Source organism: Myotis yumanensis, unplaced genomic scaffold (genome assembly GCF_028538775.1).
Source record: "Myotis yumanensis isolate MYYU_CA2020_CCGP unplaced genomic scaffold, mMyoYum1.0.hap1 SCAF_5, whole genome shotgun sequence".
NCBI lineage: Eukaryota > Metazoa > Chordata > Mammalia > Chiroptera > Vespertilionidae > Myotis > Myotis yumanensis.
In genome coordinates, this window is record NW_027223756.1 from 99,433,507 (window position 1) to 99,453,008 (window position 19,502).

Here is a 19,502-nt window from a genome sequence, read left to right on the forward strand (position 1 = left end):
CTTCCTGTTGTTCTGGCACCCCTATTATTTGTATGTTGCTTTGTTTCATGTTGTCCCATAGCTCACTTAGGCTCTCCTCCTGTCTTTTAATTTTTTTCTCCAATTACGGTCCAGTTTGGGTGTGTTTTGCTTCCCTGTCTTCTAATTCGCTAATTCAGTCCTCCGCTTCTTCTAGTCTACTGTTGAAACTTTCCACAGTGTTTTTTATTGCAGCTATATCATTCCTCATTTCTTCTTGATTCTTACATAAGTTGTTGATTTTTTCATCCATCTGCTTTATGAACTGTATGACCCTTATTCTGAATTGTTTCCTGACATATTGCATGCCTCTGTTTCACTTAGCTGCTTTTCTGGCAATTGCTCCTTTTATTTTCTTTGGGGGTTTTGTTGTCTACCTATTTTTTGTTTCACTGAGGAATCTAGATGTTGAGTCATGCAGGGGATGCTCCTTGGGTGGCAGTGGCTCCTCGGGGTGCGGTTGCTACTCGGGTGGTCACTTCAGCAGCTGCTCCTCATTTGGCAGTGGATCCTCTGTTGGGTGCTGTTCGCAGCAGTGGTGGCTCCTCTGGCTGTGGGGGGTGGCTTCTCGCACAGCTGCTGCTCCTCGGATTGGGGTGCACTGATCACAAGGCTGCTGCTCCTCGGATGGGATTGGGCTGTGCGCAGGTGCTGCTTCTCAGACAGGGGTGGGCTGCTCATGTGGCTGCTGCTCCTCGGATGGGGTTGGACTGCTCACGTGGCTGCTGCTCCTTGGATGGGGGCTGCCTGCATGTGGCTGTTGCTCCTCAGACCGGGTGGGCTGCTCGCGGGGCTGCTGCTCCTTGGACAGGAGTGGGCTGCTCACGTGGTTGCAGTGCCCTGGACTTTCTCCAGGGGTCCTCTGCCCTTCCTGATTGCAAATTGTCTCACCAGCTGAGTCTCCTTCACCAATTCAGGGTGGATGTTACTCGTTTCAGCTGCTCATTCTATCTGTTCTGGGACAAGGCTCGGGAGACATCTGTCTATTCCGCCGCCATTTTCTCCATAGTTTCTTTGGGTCAGGAGTTCAGGAGAAGCTCAGCTGATTCTTGTTCAGTTTCATGAGATTGCAGTCCAGATATCAGCTCAGGCTTTAGTCATCTGAAGGCCTGATTGGGGCTAGAATATCCACCTCCAAGATTGCTTCCTTACCTAGCTACTGGAAGGAGGCTGTGGTTCCTTGATTATGGACCTCCCCATAGAGCTGCTTAATGGTCCTCACAGCATGGCAGCTGGCTTATCCCAGATCGAGTGATCCACAAGGCTTTCTTCTTGATTGATTCTATAATTTCTTTCTATTTTCTAATTTATTGACACCTGCTTTTTCTGAATGATGTCTTTGGTTTTGCTTTCTTTAGGTTGTGGTTTGGGTTGTTCACATGTGTTCAAACTTACCTTGCATTCCTTCTCTCCTGCTCATCTTGGAAAGCACCTATGCAGCTGCCTGTGATCTGTAGTGCATGGTTCTTCTTTCTCCAAAAACTCTCATTCTTCTTCCTAAGGGCTGTTTTGATTTTCAAAGGAGTTGAATCTTCCATTTATGCACCATTCTTCTTCCTCGTTTTGGGGCATTGAGTCAGAGTCTAGAGGCAGGCAGTTTTTTGCTGTATAAAAGTTGCCAAAATTTTCTTTATGACCTAAAGTACTTTTGTAATTTTAAAGTGTCCTATGATCCCTCAAAAATACAGCACAGCTTCTTTCTGTAGGGCAAAGGAAAATTATATAACTACTAATTTAACTTTATTCATTCTATCACTTGAAACTTTTATGCTTATTAAAATGTAATGTGTTAAAGGTCTTGATAAGGCATGGAAGAAGACTACAGGTAGGTTTTCACCAATCTCCTTGTTTTGATGGATGCTCTGGCAGATTCTATGCTCTCTGTGGGTCTGTGGCTGGTGTCCTTACAGTGTCTACTTCCCTCATTTTAGAGAAAACATGCTTCCCAGGGTAAGGAGGGTGGGTTCAAGTGCCCTATTTCTGGAATTCACTGCACCAAATGAGCCCTTCATTGTCATTTTGATACTGATCACCTTGTAAGTTGTGTGCAGTGGAATTTTATTTTTTGAGATGCCTGGTGCAGGCTCATGCTCAGTCCCAGCTGGCAGGCACTACAGGCACTTTCTTTCCTCACATCTCTCCTTATCTTCCATCCCAGCTATCTGCGGTGGGGCTTTCTCTTCCAATGCACAACACATGCATAGAGCCATGCACGTTGCTGGGAAAAGTAGATCCAAGTTTTACAGTGAGAGGAGGTAGAGAGGGCAGGACAGCCCTATTGGGGCATAGGGTGTGCAGTATGAGAAGAGGAGGGCACATGTTGAAGATATGGACAGGCATCAAAATGAGTTATGTGTTAACTGTGTTTCTGATGCTCTGATATCAGGGCCTTGCTGACCCTGGTGGAACTGCCCTCCCAGGGTGAGCCATGTCCTAGAGATAATCAAGGATTCACTATGGCGTGTGCTTCTCAAATGCAAACCAAGCAAGCAATCCAGGGTCCAGCCCAAGCATCTCCTCCTCAGGGTCTCACATTCTGGGCCACTATCCCTGGCCCTGATCAACCCAGGGTGAGGCACCACACAACTAGAAACAGCCCTATACCGCACAGCTTGATGAAATTATTCAAACCAGTCAATCCTGCTCCTGCTTACCCTGACTCGCCCATTCCTTCCTACAGAAACCAGTGAAGGCTCTCATCCATGTTTTTCCCTCCCTCCATCTGCCTCCTGACTGACCCAGGTGCTTCCCTGTGTGACCCTGAATGGCGGGGTCTGTGGTTAATAAACCATCTTTTCCATGGCAGTCACCACATTAGAATAAAAACAAAACTTACATTTGAAAATGAGGGGTGAGGGTGAAAGGGGAGCAGGACAATGGGATGGCTCACAAGCTCCTTGTTTCTTACAGAAAGTACAGGGCAGCCAGGAGAGGCAGACTTGTTGGGCAGACACAGACACTTTTACAGAAGCCCATGTCTCACTGGGGAGCCCACCATCCCCCAGCACACGGGGCTCTGGCCTTGGTGCTCACTTACCTTCCCATAGCTGAGCAGGATTATCCGCACCAGAACCACATTGATGTGGGCCCCCAAGGACTCGTCATGGTAGATTTCATTGACCTGAAAGACAACCAGGGAGATGTCGTCAGCAGGAATCTCAGGCCCAAGGACAAGCCCTGGCTTTGCAAATGACATCACCAGCCCCCAGGCCAGAACATGTGTACCCCCCACACTCCTTTCTCTTTCCCACAGTTTATACCCCAGCATCACCTCAACTTTGAATCCAGCCCTTCCTTCTGTGCCACCTGCCTTGCAGCCACTGTTCCTACTTGGATTGTGGCCACCCCCTCCTCAGTGCTTCCTCCTGCTAGCACAGGCATTCTCCTCCTGGAGCCTGAACTTGGGCACTGACCCCTCTATTCGCACTAGCCTCTAACTGCATGTGGCCTTTCCTTCAAGGGTGACCATAAGCTATAAACTCCAGAGGCATGGACAGTGCCAGGGCTGTCACCAGTAGAAATCACTCTATAGTTGCTGCTGCTGGTTATGAAAAGTCCTCTGTGTTCATCACTATTTGGAAGGGGGTCAGTGTAGACCCACCACCTGGTCTTATTTAATATGTTGATAAAGAACAGATACTACTCTGTTACAAAGGTGCTTTATTGCCATAGTTAGCTAAATAGTAATAAGAAGGAAGAGAGCAAGGTAAGTCAGATATTGTTAAGAACAGTCAGCAGGGGACACTGAGCCTGTCTGCTTCGCCAGGAAGCTACAGCCTCACACACACTGCAGGGGATCCCAGCATTGCTCCCCAAGGATTAACACCCCCCTTTCCCTCTTCTGGTATTAGTACTGGATTGTCTGGGAAGGAAAAGGAGATAAGGATATTCACAATAGAAGTCAAAAGGTGTGGGGGGAGGAACTTGACCAAGAGGACTGTCAGTCTAATCTGGGAAAGGGATCATTGACTAGGGGTAGACCCATCAGAAGTCTGTGAAAGCTTGGGAATTTGATTGGTTATTTTGACAAAGCTCCTGGTTCTGTGAATACATAATCTCAGGTGAAGAATCTCCCTCCCTCCCTCCCTTTCTCTCACTCTTTACAACTCACACTCCCCCCTTTCATTCATTCTCTCCCTCCAGGAACATGCAACCATGCAGATCTAGTGGTCACTTGGGACCCATAGAAGACTGCACAGGCTCCAGAGGAATCTGAAGCAGAAACTCTGGACACTGGACTTTGTCTTGCTGAAGACAAGATTGGACTTTTCCATGGGGGAGTGGAGGAGAATGGGATATTGAATATCCAGTGGATGAAATGGGGCCACATGCTAACTTGACTAGCTCAGGGAAGGCCTGCGTGGCAGCCTTGCAAACTCAGAGACCTAAAGTAACCACAAAGGATGATCTGAAATTAAAACTTTAACTAAAAACAGTTTATGATGAGTAGTCATGTCTTAGGCTGGTATCTTCCCTGACAAAGGTCAATCTTTACCTTAACCGAGCCTGCCTATTGACTTTTGCATCTATGATAACATATCCTTGGAATGTCAAAGTAATTTTCCTTTTTCCAGACCCTTCAAAGCACAGGCACCATGCTGCAAAGATCACAAATTCCCTCATTGTCACTGAGTTAACTGTTGACTGTTAACTACCCTGCACCCACCTAAGTGAAAAAGTATGTGTCTATAATTTTACTTTTTATCCAATTCCAGAGGTTTTCCCACTTTGTTTTCTCCCACCTCCCTAATCTATCACCAATGAATTTCATTTAACCCACTTATGTCTCCTCTTTTGATTGTACCGTATAGACCAAGGTGCAAAACTGCCATTCTCTGGAGCATTATCTTAATCCATCAAGATTCTGTTTCCCAGCAATTGTCGACAGTATGGCTCAAATAAACTCACAAAAATTCTTCACACGTTTGCATGTTTCTTACATTAACACCTGGAGGGGCACTCCTTTGATTTTCATCACAAATAAACCCAGCCACACCGAAATCACCTGTGCATGGATCCTTGCAATGCTTTTCTTGCGATCTGGGGAAGAGCCTGATTCCCACCACTACCACCACTTTTTGTGCTCTGTTTTGATACCAGTGGCTCATATCATTGGCTTCCTTTGTATTTTATCACTGGTTTACTCACATTTTGTTTTTTGCATTTAAAAACATTATTCCAAGCAGGTGCCAATGGGCTTCACCAGATGGCACAAGAAGGTGAGGGGATCCCACTCCCCACAGCACAGCGAGTATAACCTTCTGGAAATGCTGGTCAGGTTATCCCAGGTTCAGAGCTGACAGAGCCTTCCTTCCCCTTGGCCCCACCCCACACACTCTCAATATTATTCCTGAAATGCCTCCTCACTGCCACCTCTTTTGCTGGCTGAGCAAACCCTTTCCTCCTGGCAGCCCAACCTCTGGTCACTTTCTCTCAGAAGGGCCTCCCCAGGTCTGATCTGCTCCTCAGCAAGTACCCATGTGTGGCAAGCCAGCACAGCCATGGCATACTCAGCCCCAGGGCACCTTATGTGCCATGCCAGCTCAGCCTCGTTTAGTGACCCTAAGAGGGGATGGTGAAGGACTTAGAAATGACAGACAAGAGAATGAAAGCTGGGTCTCGATGGGACACTGCCCCTGGATGGAGAGACAGCGCCAACACCCACAGCCGTATTTTTATTTTATAGCAGATGCCATGAAGCAATGTAAGGGTGTGATCAAGATGTTTACAACATTCTCATGGGTTTCGATCCTACTCAACTACATGCACCTGAACTGTATCACTTAGGCACATGGGGCCACATGTTCAGACCATAGGTTCAAGCTTACAACTATAGCTGTTGGCTATAATTGTGCTGGGAGGGCTCTGCCCTCCAAACTGGGACTTGCATGTGGCCATGAGAGGACTGTGTCTTCTCATCAGTCTAAGACTTGAACCTGTCCAAAACACTGTAGCTGTGCCCCACATATCCCCCTTTTATTTTGTTTTTAAACACGTCTATTTACATTATCAAAAACTCTAAAAAAATTATTCAGCATAATCAAAACATCAAAACAAACTTCTGGCTATTAACAAAATCATAAACACAGCAATGTCAATACAGCAACAAGAGAACAAAACTCTGGCTATTAATAACACAATAACAAAACAATGCCAATGCAAAACTAAACTACAAACATGTTAACGTTTTCAGGATATCTTATTCAGAATCCTTAGATTTAGCTCCACAAGATTTTATAGAAAACTGGCAGTTCACCAACGCTAGCATAGCTTCCACTTGCTTTTCTAACATCTGCTTGGGCTCAGTCGCCATCTTCTTCAGCTGACTCCATGTTGATACCTTGGTCACTTGCGTAGTAAGATGCCGCCGATGCAAGATGTCGTTGATGCAAAACTAGTCCCCTGGATCAGGCTGTCTGGATGGTTGGCCTTGACACTGAGTCAGCACCAGTCCTAGTCAAATCAGCCCCGTCCCCACTGGTGGAAGTTTGGTCCCTTCTCAGCTTCTTTCTTTAGCCGCAGCTGCATGGAAACGAGCAGCCCTCGGTCTTGCAGAGCTGGAGACCTCCAACTCCGAGTCTGGGGTCTCACACAGACCCAAAGTCCCAGGGAGCTATCAGGTCACACAAGCAAAGATAACCAAAGCCCAGAAACAATGCAACTGCTGCAAGAGCTTACAATCTAGGTCAGAAATAAAAGTTACTTCCTTAAACAATATCAACCACAGCCATTTTTTTGCTTTACAGTGGCTTAAACAAACCCTAGGAGATTTCTATCTTATTTGTATCTATTTACTTCTTTCTACCTATTTCTACCTACTATTTCTACCACTTTCTACCTTATTTCTACCACTTGTTTTCTACCGCTTATTTATACCACTTATTTCCTATCGCTTATTTCTTCTTATTTCTCTATTTCTACAGCTTATTTCCTATCACTTAGTTTCTAACGTCTACCACTTACTTTCTACCATTTACTTCTCTATTTCTACTGCTTATTTCTACTTATTTTCTACCTCTACCTGTGAACTATAGGTAGGCTTGGCTTCCCCTGCCCAAACCCTCCTGGGTTACAACCCCCATAAATTCCACATCTTAACTGAACCCGCAAAACCCCATGAGGTCCAGTGCCTATGAGCAAACAAATAACCAAAATCTTACCTGTACTATCTTCTACTTCTTGTTTTCCACTTAATCTGTATCTATCTTATTTTCTATTTTCTATATTCCATTTTCTACTTATTTTCTCCTTAAGAAATTTAAAAATGCTTCTACTTATTTTCTCCTTAAGAAATTTAAAAATGCTTCAATAAGCATTGTTTTTAGGGATCCCTTCCTAGGATCCTGAATTTCCCGTTTTACAACGAGCTATTACCATACCTCGGCTCCCTACCTTACTTTCTGCACACGCCTCAAGGGAGCCTCCTTTCACCTGACCACTGCAGTTCCCCCAAACTCAGGTCCTAGTCCTCATAACTCAGTCCCCAGTCCCAGAACTCAGTCCCTGGTTGCAGAACTCAGTCCCTGGTCGGGTGCCATATGTGGCGAGCCGGCATGGCCATGGCATACTCAGCCCAGGGCGCCTTATGTGCCATGCCAGCTCAGCCTGGTTCAATGACCCTGAGAGAGGGCCATGAAGGACTTAGAAATGACAGACAAGAGAATGAAAGCTGGGTCTTGGTGGGACACTGCTTCTCTGATGGAGAGACAGCACCAACACCCACAACCTGTGTCTTTATTTTATAGCAGATGCCACGAGGCAACGTAAGGGTGTGGTCAAGATGTTTACAACATTCTCGTGGGTTTCAATCCTACTCAACTACATGCACCTGAACTGTATCACTCAGGCACGTGGGGCCACGTGTTCAGACCATAGGTTCAAGCTTACAACTATAGCTGTTGGCTATAATTGTGCTGGGAGGCTCTGCCCTCCAAGCTGGGACTTGCACGTGGCCACGAGAGGACTGTGTCTTCTCATCAGTCCAAGGCTTGAACCTGTCCAAAACACTGTGGCCGTGCCCCACACCCATGTCCATTACTTCTTGAGCTCTGTGTCCCCCACAGCTGTGAGCTGCACAGGAACCTTTATTTTCCCTGCATGTCCCCAGCAGCACACAGCAGGTGCTCAGAACTCTGAAGGAGTCAATCCACTCAGGCCGTCACTCAGTGGAAGGGCATGACCTGGCGGTATACCCCTCTCTGGGTGCACTACAAGCCCAGGAGCTGCTGATGGCCCTCTGTGAGGGCAGATCCACTCCACCGTCTCAGGCCAGCACTATACTGGGGCTGAACCCCAACTTTTACAGTCTCTATCTGAGCAATGATAATTGCTACCTATGAGTAGAAAAACCCTTTGAGAAATCTGAGAGTTAACAAGGAAAATCAAATACTAATGGATCAAATACTTTCCTTCAGGGAAAGGGCAACTGATAGACCTGCAGGAGAATATATGTTACCAGTACGCGAGTCTGGAGAGGGTGGCTTGGTAGGTGGAGCCCTGTAGGCTCTGCCAACTCATCCACACTTTGCCATTACCTCTGTAAAACAAGGGTAAAAGTCCCTACCTCACAGAGCTTCTGAGGACTGCATTTCCACACATGAGAGAAGAAATTATTGTGAAAATGGAAAACTGCTGTTTTGTCACTGCCGGTAGCTCATATTGCCCTGCAGGACCCCCAAGGTTCAGGGGCAGGGTACACAGCCCTAAAACACAGACATCCTTGCCCAGCATAGAGGGTCAAAATAGATATTTCAGTCCATAGAAAGACAATAGCCCTAAAAGCCAAGTTTTTCTTAAGAGAGAAAATGTGTGTTTTTTTTCTTCTTCTTCAAAGCAGTTGCTTTATCCATTACCAGCAAAACTGGCCAATTTGGCTCCTAGAGTTATACTGAGAGGCGTGGTGTAAAAATATAGAAGGCAATGTTACAGGGAGGTCCCTCTGCAGCTGGAGGGACAGAAAGGGGGGGTGGGGAGAGTTCAGGATGGCATAAAAACAGCCTTGATAGTTGAGGAAATGATAGGAGGAAGAGCTTGAACCTCCGTCCTTGTCTGCTGGCTGGAATCTGGGGGACAGGTTCAAATTTTGGGGTGGCTTCAGAGAGCAGAAATGGAGTCATGAGCAATTTTAGCAGCAAGAAGCCTGCAAGGGCAGCCAAGCTCCCAGATATGTGCAGGGGATCCAGGGACAGTGAGCAGAATAGCTGGGGGACACAGCTAGGCCTCAAAGAGAGCCCAGGGTGCTTGATTGCAGGAGGGGAGGATAGACCTCCTTGCAGAGAGAGAATAAACTCTGAGGTGTGAAGCCTGGAAGGCCACTGCCCAGAGCAGAGCATGCTGGGACAGATGTGTGCAGATGCAGGGCAGCCGTGCCATGCACACACACCTTCCCAGAGGGAGGAGAGACAAGTGATGAACTCATAGTTGAAACCCCAACCCCAATGTAATGGTGTGAGGAAATGGGGCCTTTGGGAGGTGATTAGGATTAAATGAGGTCATGAGGGGGAGGACTCCTATGATGGGACTTTGGCAGTGAAAATGGGGCTCTTTCGAGGGTTTGCAAGGAAAGCACTCCGGGAGATCCACGTCTAGGAGGTTGAGGCTTCATGGTAAGACTTATTGTAGAAGCAAAATCAAAGGACTTCCCCTGAGTTCCCTGCCTGCCCCACCAGGGAAAAAGTCCAATCTTGTCTTCGTCAGCCCCAGAAATAGGGCCAATGCCAAGAGATTTTTGTGCCATTTGTTCAGTCCATGTCTGTCCCCATTTGGCTAGCAGTCTGCTTTCAGTTGTGAGCCACCTGATGGGGCCACAGGCCTCAGGTGGCTGCTAGGGCCACATGGCTGCTATGCAGAAAGAACATGCTAATGAATGGGACACACATGTATGTGTGTGTGTGTGTGTGTGAGAGAGAGAGAGAGAGAGAGAGAGAGAGAGGGAGAGAGAATATTCTTCGTTAGGCTGATTATATTATCTCAGACCTGGGAAGGACCACTTTTTAAAAATAACCAATCAACTTTCCAAGCTTTTGCAGGCTTGTGCTGGGCCTTCCCTCTAACAAATCCATTTCCTAGATCTTCCAAGTTTTCGTGTTCCTTATACAATTTGATCCCTTTCCCAGGCTAGACTAATAGGCCTTTATGGTCATCATCTTGGGTTCTACCACACATGCCTCATAGTAGAAGCATCTCCCCTTGTGCCATTTTAACTTCTCCTGCTGTTTTTCATTCCTCCCTTGGTAATCTGGGACTTAGAGGTCCCCTGAGAAGTCTGTGAAGCTGTAGCTTCCTAGTGGAGCAAGCAGACTGCGTATCCCATTTAGCTCCCCAGTTTATTAGGCTTAACAATGTTGGATTCCCTTTGCCTCCTTCCTTTATTAATATTTAATTACCTCCACTAACAGGATTAGTGCCATTATAAGAAGAGATGCTAGAAAGCTGTCTCTCTTCCTTTTTCTCTCTCTTTCTGCAATGTCTGCAAGCCAGGATGAGAGCTCTCACCAGGAACTGAATTAGTTGGCTTTCAGCCTCCAAACTGTATGATGTAATTGGGTGTTGGTTAAGCCACTCAGTCTATGGTATTTTGTTACAGTGGTCAGAGCTGACTATGACAAGTACAGAGTCGAAGCTTAATTTCTGATCTGGGTCATACCCCTAACAGCTTTTAAATAGGAAAAGCCTAAGCCATCTCTCACGGGCTAGGTTACACTTTTCTTTCTATCCTATGATGAGGGCAGCATCAGTCATAAGAACTAAAGAAAGTTGCATTTTTCCCCATGTTTGAGCTTTGGTGTGTAAATGTCCATCCCACCATACACATACCCCCCCCCCCCCCCCCCCCCCAGCCCAATGACAGGCCTGTCATAGGTTCTTAGTGGAAGTCTCAAACTTAAGTATGCCTGGCGTCTCTCTCAGAGCTCATCCACCGGGGTCCAGAATTGCATGGCCTGGCCTCCCCTTCTCCACAGTCCTTGGCAAGCAGAGAGCTGTTGGCCCTGCTGCATGCCTGGCACAGTGTTACCACTGAGGATTCAGCAGTGAATCAGCATGGCCCTCTGTCAGTAGGTGGAAAGGAAAACTTGAAAGTAACAAAAACAGCTCCACGAGCATGATGACATTGAGGGCTACAAGGAAAAGGTGGGGAACTAGAAGGCATATTAATGGGGAATCTGCCCTGTGGGTGAGATTTTTGGGCCTCCTAGGGACATGGCATTTCATCTCAGAGCTGAGAAATAAAAACAAGTAAGCTCAGCAAAGCAGGGATGGTGCTCCTGCCAGAGGGAACAGTATGTGCAAATGTCCTGGGTCAGAAGCAGTGAAGGTGTTGCTAGCAGAGGGGACTAGTAGTGGAAGAGACCCAGAGAGAAGGTGGGAGAAGGATCCTGAGGCCATTCAGGAGGTTTCTAACTCTACTCAAGGAGCAATGGACAATACCGGGGCCAAGACACTGCATTTTACAAAGATTACTCTGGCTCCTTTATGGAAATTAGATTGAAGTGCCCAGTGCCACAGTTGAGATGTAGGAGTGTGGGGTTGGATTTGGGATTAGTGGAGAGAAGGGACAGACATGAGGAGTAACTTGGATTGGAATGGGGTGGGGCACCTCCCCCACAGCCCTGTGATACTCAGGGTGCACTCAGCCCTGTCACCTCACTGAAAAAGCGAGGCAGTCCACCTTTGTTTTGCATGGAGCGGGGGAGGGAGAAAGTTCCTGGTGTTATCGCTCAGAACCTCCCCAGAAAATGAGGGGCTTGGGGCTCCCTCAACAGCCTGACAGCACTCTGAAGCCCATGCTCTCACTACTTATCAGAGCTAGTCTGGGGTGAACCTTGAGGACTCCTGCCCCTGGTATGCACGATGAGGCTCTGAGCCCATGTTCACAATCCCTCTGGAAGACAGAAAGCCCGCTTTGTTATCTGGAAGGAATCCAGGGCTGAGTGTCTGGAATTATCTCATTTTATGCTCTCAACAGCCCTTAGAGGCCAGGAGTAGAGGTGGTCAGCCCACCTGAGTGATGGAGAAGCTGAGGCTGGTCCCCACAGGGAGGGAGGATATGTAGGGCTGGCCCTTCTAGTTCTTGGTCCAGACAGACCCTGCCCATTAGGGCCTAGGATCCTCCTATGCTCCTGGCCCTGCCACTGAGCCTTAGGGTGGCCACGTCCTTCTTGGACATGGGCAGGTCTGACCCTGACTCCTGATGCAGAGTAGGAGGTAACCAGAACCCCAGGAACCCCCTGTTCAGTTTAAAGCTCCTGAGGGCAGAGACCCACATCCAGCTGGGGGAGGGGGCAAGGTCACCAGAGCCCAAGGAGTCAGGCTGCTGAGTGAGGGTCCAGCCTGGGAGGCTCTGTCTTTAGGGCTGCCCATCAGTTGCCAGTTCCCATCAGCTGAGCTGGGTGCCCTGACTCTGACCTTGGAGATGAACTGGGCCTCCCTGAGCTGCCTAGGAGCTAGATAGGGCACATTCAGAGTGTCCAGCAGAAAGCCAGGGAGGCCAGGCCTAGGTCAGTCTGGCAGCCAAGCCTGCTCTCAAGACCCCCTTAGCCCTGCCCACCCAGGTAGGACTGCATTGTGGGGCTCCTTTCATTGATTTCTGCCATAGGAAGCCTCTGTCTCTTCCACATGGGGACACAGCCAGCTATGCCTTGGCCTCACTCTGTGACACTCCCAGTGGCTGCTGGGCCTTTGGGGTGGCCCCCAACCTGATCTCTATGTGGCCCCTGAGGTCAGGCCCCAGGAGCCCCCTCCCAGAGGGTGGGACCCCCATAGTGACCACTGGCCTGGGCAGAGTTCTTGCTCATTGGTGTGGTATGACAGAGACCCCAAACTAGCAAAGAGGTTCCCTTTTGGTGCTGACTCCCAGTCCCCACACTGTGCTAAGTAGAGGGCCCACCGCCCTTGTCCTTCACTGGCCTGAGGCGTGGCTCTGCCCTGACTTCCAGAGCCATGCCAACTTTCTAGGGGGCTGTGAAATTGCCAGCTGACTCCCTCCCCCCACAGGATGCTGCTCAGATGCTGTTGTGAAGCAGGAAGCCTGTGGTGCCCAAGTGGGCATGTACCACTGGGAATAATGTGTAAAATCCTCAGTAAAACACTCACATCCTTAATAGGGACACAGCTACAACATTTCTGCTGAGCAAAAAGCTGATAGATATGACAAAAGGAGAAATCGAAGACAGGGGTTGGTCCCCAAACAGCTCCTTCACATCTTTCCTCCTCCCTGTACCTCCACCTAATCTCCAAGATAGGCATGCAGGTGGCAGGGCTCTGGAGTGCCTTCCTACCTCCTGTCCTGCTCACATCCCCCCCACACCATTCTTTACCACTCAGTCACCACTTAGAGCAGATTTGACCTCCTTCCTCTGCCTGAAACCCTCAAGGGCTCCCCAGTGCCTCCAGGAACAGGCTCTTGAGGGCCCCTGCTAGGCTGGCCTGGCTGGCTTCTCTGTGATCCACTTTAGCTACCTTATTCCATCAACTCTCAGTCCCAATAGCTCTGCCTTCTTAAAGCCTGGCTGCCTCTCCTGCTGCTTGTGCAAAGGCTCAGGCCTGGAATTCCTTCCCCTCTCCTCCAGCCCCTGAATTCTTGAAATATCTGAAGAGCATTTAAAGAAACAAAGTCAAAGTAATAAATGCATTCAAAGGAGCGGGGCAGTTACTCCCCTGTTTAACCTCATACCCCGACCCCCAGACCCTCCCATTGCAACTGGAATGAAGTCAAACCCTGCTGCCTCTTCTCAGATTGGCCCGGTCTGGCCTAGGTTTCTTGCACAGGAAGCTCAACCCCACCTCAGAGCCTTGGCACTTGCTGTGCCCTCTGGCTTTTCATGTTCTTTCCCCAGCATTAACTGTCTCCTGCTCAAAGCAAGCCCCTAAAACACCCGCTAAAGTAGTTGCTCTCCTGTATTATTTGATACAGGAGACACTTTTCTTCCTTGCTCACTGCTCTGTCCCCAGTAGTATCAAGCACATAGTGGGTGGGCAGTAAAGAGTGTTAAATAAATGAATGAGTAGGTAACTTTAGAGAATGTAGACTAATAGGAGATGGGTAAAATGTGTGACAGCAATGAGCCCATGATGCCCTGTAGTGACATAGGCCTCAAGTAAGTGCCCAAGTGCCCACCCCCACCCTGCCTTCCCTGAGGCCCCTGTGCTAGGTTCTCCTCAGCCCAGAGAACAGAGGGCAGGGAGGCTGAAACATGTCCTTGAGCCCTGTCTGAGAAATTGATCCAGGAATCTTTAAACATTGGGGGAAAATGTTCAAAGCGGCAGCCTTTCTCTGCATGGAGAGAGGCCAAAGACTCTCTTGTTGGGGAAAATACATTGTAATGCACCTTTTGCTTACTGAAAGACACAGCCCAGTTTCTGTTCTGGAATAAGCAATAAGGCAGGACTGGCTCTGCATGACAATGTGAAAGTTTGCCTTCTTTGTGGAAGAGTTCTACCCTGGGCAGCTGTCAGCCCTGGCTCCCTGACCAGAGCTCAGGACCCAGCTTGGAGGGAGGCCCCTCGCAGGGAGACCACAGGCATTCTCCCCTCTCCCACCAGTCTCAGAGCCTGTGGGCACGATCTCCACCCCTGAGAGATGATCTGTCACCTGTGTCCAACAGGACACAATGATGTCATTGAAAAAAGTGATTTTTCATTCCTCTTGTAATTCTTATTTTTCTGCTGTCCTACTACCATTTCCACCCAAGGAAAGAGAGACAGGCAATGACATCATGATGGTGGGAGCCATGGCTCATGAGAAGTCCCCAGGGACAGGAGTAGGGTAGAGAAAACATCCTGGTTGACCAAGGAGGTCTGAGGAGGTGGCAGAGCAGAGGCAGGAAGTTAGACCCAGAGTTATGGTCCCCACCCCTGCTGTTGCTCCCCACACACCTTTAAGGTCAAACAGACCCCGAGCGCTATGGGCCCTGCTTCCCACTTGGACCCTAAGATGAGACTACACATCAAGAGCAGAGTCCACTCCCTATGTAGCGCTATGTGGAGGTGAGAAAGGGATGGGCTCCTGTCAGTGAACAGACCCAGTAGCAGCCTGGCTCCCAGGCCCAGAGGGGTTGGGTGGGGTGGGGTCCAGAAGCTACCAGCTGTGCTGGTTGGGGGTGGAGGTAACTAGCCTGGGACAGGGTGAGGCTGTGGACAGATAGCCATGGCACTAGACCTGAACTTGGACCAGCCAGCGCACCTGAGCAGCCCAGGTAAAGAGCTGAAGCTAGACCTGCTTACCTCCACCCCTTGCAAAAATGGTGAGGATTCAGGCCAGCCATCCCACTTGCCACCAGGGCCCCAGGGGTCCCCAAATGATGAGGAGACCCTGCCCAGCAGGTGTATGCCCCAAAAAGAATGAGGAAACCATGACAGATTGTCACCTGTGCCCTCGCACAGGCAGGAGGCTCAATTCGGGGCTCCCAGCAAAATTCAGAAGCCTTTGTGCAGCCCTACTTGCAGCTCACTGCCCAGACTCTGCTGTGAGCACATCCCTTCCTGAGTGAAAGCATGTAGTGGACACAGTAGAAAATGGGTTAGTCCTTCCATACCAGTCACGTGACTAGTTCAGAACAGGCATCTGAAGTGTGGAGCAAGGGGACAAATACAGAGGAGAAGATGAGCGAGTGTACTGCTGCAAAGGGAACCCAGATCAAAGGGAGAGGGGCTGAGCTCATGGAGGCACAAGATTCCTGCAGATCATTTCTGGGTATGAAAGGCCACAGGGAGCCCATAGGCCCTCATCAGAACCAGGCTGCTGTGTCCTGAGTATGGGGACATTCTCAGGGACTCACTATGCTAACACAGATGCTGCTCCCTCCAGGCCATCCCTCTGCCATGCCAGCCAGTCTCAAGTCTTTTCATTTGTTAGATTGTTACGTGCCACTCCTTCCACCACACCTGTGCTCCTGTGAACTGGGGCCTTTCTGCGTCCTCAGTGCCGAGACTCTGGCTGGCCCCCAAAGCACCCCACCCACTCACCCCATCTGGTCAGCCCGGTCCCTCAGAGGTCTCCCTGTCCCAAATCCCTGAGCCTGCCACACTCCAGGCCTCCCACTCCAGGGACCCGCTGAGGATGTGACAGCTCTGCATGGAATGGCACCAAGTCTGCTGTCAAAACCAGCTTGGGCTCGCCTCTGCTGTCACCTGCTCCCCTGCCCAGCATAGGCACTGGCCATGGGGCTACCACAGCTCTTATCCATGCTGCCCTAAGGCAGGCAAGTGTGTCCTCATGAGAACCATGCTTCTCGGTCCAAGAGCTGGCTGACTGGACAAATGTCACAGATACAAAGGAATGACTGTAGCACATCATTAGTCAATCCGACCTTGCCAGACCTGTGCCAAGCATCTCCCCACGTCTTTAACTGTCACCTCCTACATCCTGCCAGGGAGCATTATGACACCTGTTTCACCAGTGAGGAAACCTGACTCAGTAAAATTGAGAAGCTTGCTCATATGAGCATGAGTGGAAATCGGGACAAAGGCTTTGGAAGGCAATTCGGGAAACCAGCTGAGATTACAGTCATTTGCCCTGTGACTCAGCTTTTCAAATGTCCACCATCTGTGATGCAGAAAAGCCTTGGGCATAAGAAAGAAAGGAAAGGACACTCAGGCTACTGGGACTTCTTTTCCATGGGCAGGTGGAGTCTATTTTTTCATGGCAGTCTCTGGGGCCATAATCACTTTATGGGAATTAATTTACTCACTTATTCATTCAAAAGATATTTAATCAACACCTACTATGTGCTGGGCCTTTGGCCAGGTAGTGAACATGCATATCAGCTAAGTGGACTCCTAGGACCTCACATTGAACTTGGGTTTCCTTGTGTGAACCCCAAACCCTTCCAAGACACACTGGCAAGCCCCTCCAGCAGGGGAGCAGGACCCCAGGTTGCTGGATTGCACCTGAGCACTGGGTGCAGGAGGAGTGACAGCCCACACCAGCCCAGAATACAGCCCCGGGCTGTGACACACTCTCTGCTTTTCTGGATCAGCTGTCACTGCCTTGCTGGAGTCTGCATGAGACAAGCTCTGCAGCTGCCTCAAGCTGTCACTGAGAAGTGTGGACACCTCGCCCTCCTGGTCCGTGGGGACTCTAACAAATGCTTTGACAGCCAACAGCTCCCCCAGGGAAGCCAAGGACAGGCTGCTCTGAGGCTTCCTTATCAGGAGGCCTCCCCCAGGGGGCAGGGAGGTGGGGGGAATGGAGGGAGGTAGAGGCAGAGACAAGCCCAGTCCTGGCACCCGCCTCAGGACCTTCTCCATCTTCGTTGTCATCAATGGTGGGCTATGGTTGACCCTATCACTACTGGAATGGGCTCCATGCAGGCAGGATCCTAGGCTCGCTCACCACCACATTTCTAGCACCTATATACTGTCTAGCACGTAGTAAGTGCTCTATAGACATATGCTGAATGAACAAGGGACAGAGTGGGTGAGTGAACCTTAGAACAGGAAGACAGCATGGGTGGATAAGCCAAGGAGAAAACCAGAAGAGTCACAGAACCAGGTAGAAAGGAAACTGGGATGTGGGCCAGTATCATCAAATGCTGTTGGGGAGGTCAGAGAGGTTAAGGTGAGAACACACTTTAGAGCAGGCTTCCGCAGGGATTCAGGGGTGCTTGTTCTTCAGGCTGGACCAGTGGGGAGAGGATGTCACCTGGGCCAGGTCCCTGAGGAGGATCTGCCTTTCCACAGGGACAGAAATTCCACCTACCATGCCCGAATCATGCCATCACCCTCTCTGAGCCTCGATGATCTTGTGCAGGAAAGGGACTCTCGCGGGGCTACTGGGACAACATAGATACATCACACAAATGCCTCCTTGCACAGAGCCAGCATGTGTGAACTCAGGCCCCTCAGGCCCTGGGCAGAGGCATTTCTGATAATAGAAGGCATAAACCCCAAACTCCTAGAGACAGATGTTTCTCTTCTGAGATGCAAAACCAACCTTATCACTCCCTTGTAGTAATATTGCAGTGGATCCTAGGCCCCTTAGTCTGGCACAGAAGGCTTTGTCAATCTCATGTCCTGCCTTTCCTCTAGCACCCTACTCTCCAGTGGGGGTCAAGCATGCCCAGTGATGTAGTGATGCCACTGGGCCTTTGCACGTACCGTTCTTCCACCTGCAGCAGCACCAACACACTCCAAGCTCTTCCACAGGCTAGCCCCTGCCTCTATGTTAGGGGCACTCTTCCCTGTCACCCCGTAGTGCCCTATATTTATTGTGATTAGTATGCATGTTAACCAGGTTATAATTACTCATTCCTTGCCCTGCTCCCCAATCCTCCCATGCTCCAAGCTCTCTGAGCACAGAGACATGACTGTTCAGTTCTATACCCAGAGTCCCGAATGGGGCCAATTTAGACCAGATATTCAGAGTGCGCTCATGAACTGATATGTTCATTTGTGGGACACTCCACATGCGCCCAGCACTCTGGATAGCATTTTTCTGGTGTTTAACTTGAGTCATGCTCACAACAGCCCTGGGAGGTACATAATTGCCCCATCACAGGACACAGCTAGGCAGGCAATTGCCTCCTTTCTTCTAAGCCAGAAGGAACAATCCACTCACTGACTGGCCAGACTTGCCTACAGTTGTGTTCTGATTCACTTGTATAGTGTGAGGTCTTAATTTCAATTACCTGACATTAACAAATAATTAGATTTCCTATAAAAGTTGGATTTCCAGCCTCTCATGGGAAAAAGAGCTGACAACATGGGGCCTGCTTATCCTATATAATAAAAGCCTAATATGCTAAGTGTCTGGTCATCCAGTCATCCGTTCAATCAATCAAAGCATAATATGCTAATGATATGCTAAGGCCACTCAACCACTCGCTATGATGTGCACTCAGCACCAGGGGGCAGACACTCAATGCAGGAGCTGCCCCTTGGTGGTCAGTATGCTCCCACAGGGGGAGCACCACTCAGCCAGAAGCTGGGCTCATGGCTGGCGAGCACAGCAGTGGTGGCGTGAGCCTGTCCTACCTCTGCAGCAGTGCTAAGGATGTCCGACGGATGGCTTAGGCCTGCTCCCTGCTATCAGTTGGACATCCCGCGAGGGCTCCCAGACTGCGAGAGGGCATAGGCAGGGTTGAGGGACCCCTCCAAGTGCACAAATTTTGTGCACTGGGCCTCTAGTTTCTACATAAGTGAGTGGGACACAGGAACAGGAACAGCTAGTGTCTCCAGTCACCCCAATCCCCACCACTCTGTATTGCCCACAGCCACCCTGGCCCTTGACTATGCCTCCTGCGTTATTCCCACCAACATCTGAGAGTGCTCCCCTTTTATAAGCAGTGTAGCAATCTCACACTCTTGCCCTGCCAGCCCTATCTCCTGGTGGCACACAGGGACAGGCACAAGGAGCAGGGACAGTGCTGGCACACCTTGTTGGGGACCATGGTACCAGCAGACCCTGGGACCTGGGGCACTATGTGTGGCAGTGGAACTTCTGCTCCCTGTCCTCTCCTCCTGTGCCATGGCCAGGCCCAAACTCA

At 49.5% G+C, this 19,502-nt stretch overlaps 1 protein-coding gene across 1 annotated transcript in view; it reads right to left on the bottom strand.

Moving 5' to 3' along the window:
* The window catches only part of ADAMTS2 (ADAM metallopeptidase with thrombospondin type 1 motif 2), a 285,590-nt gene that overhangs the window by 121,505 nt on the left and 144,583 nt on the right, over positions 1-19,502 (bottom strand). Inside the window, exon 5 of the mRNA XM_070417030.1 lies at positions 3,056-3,139. Within this exon, the coding sequence (XP_070273131.1) occupies positions 3,056-3,139 (84 nt within the window). The remainder of the gene's footprint in view (positions 1-3,055; positions 3,140-19,502) is intronic.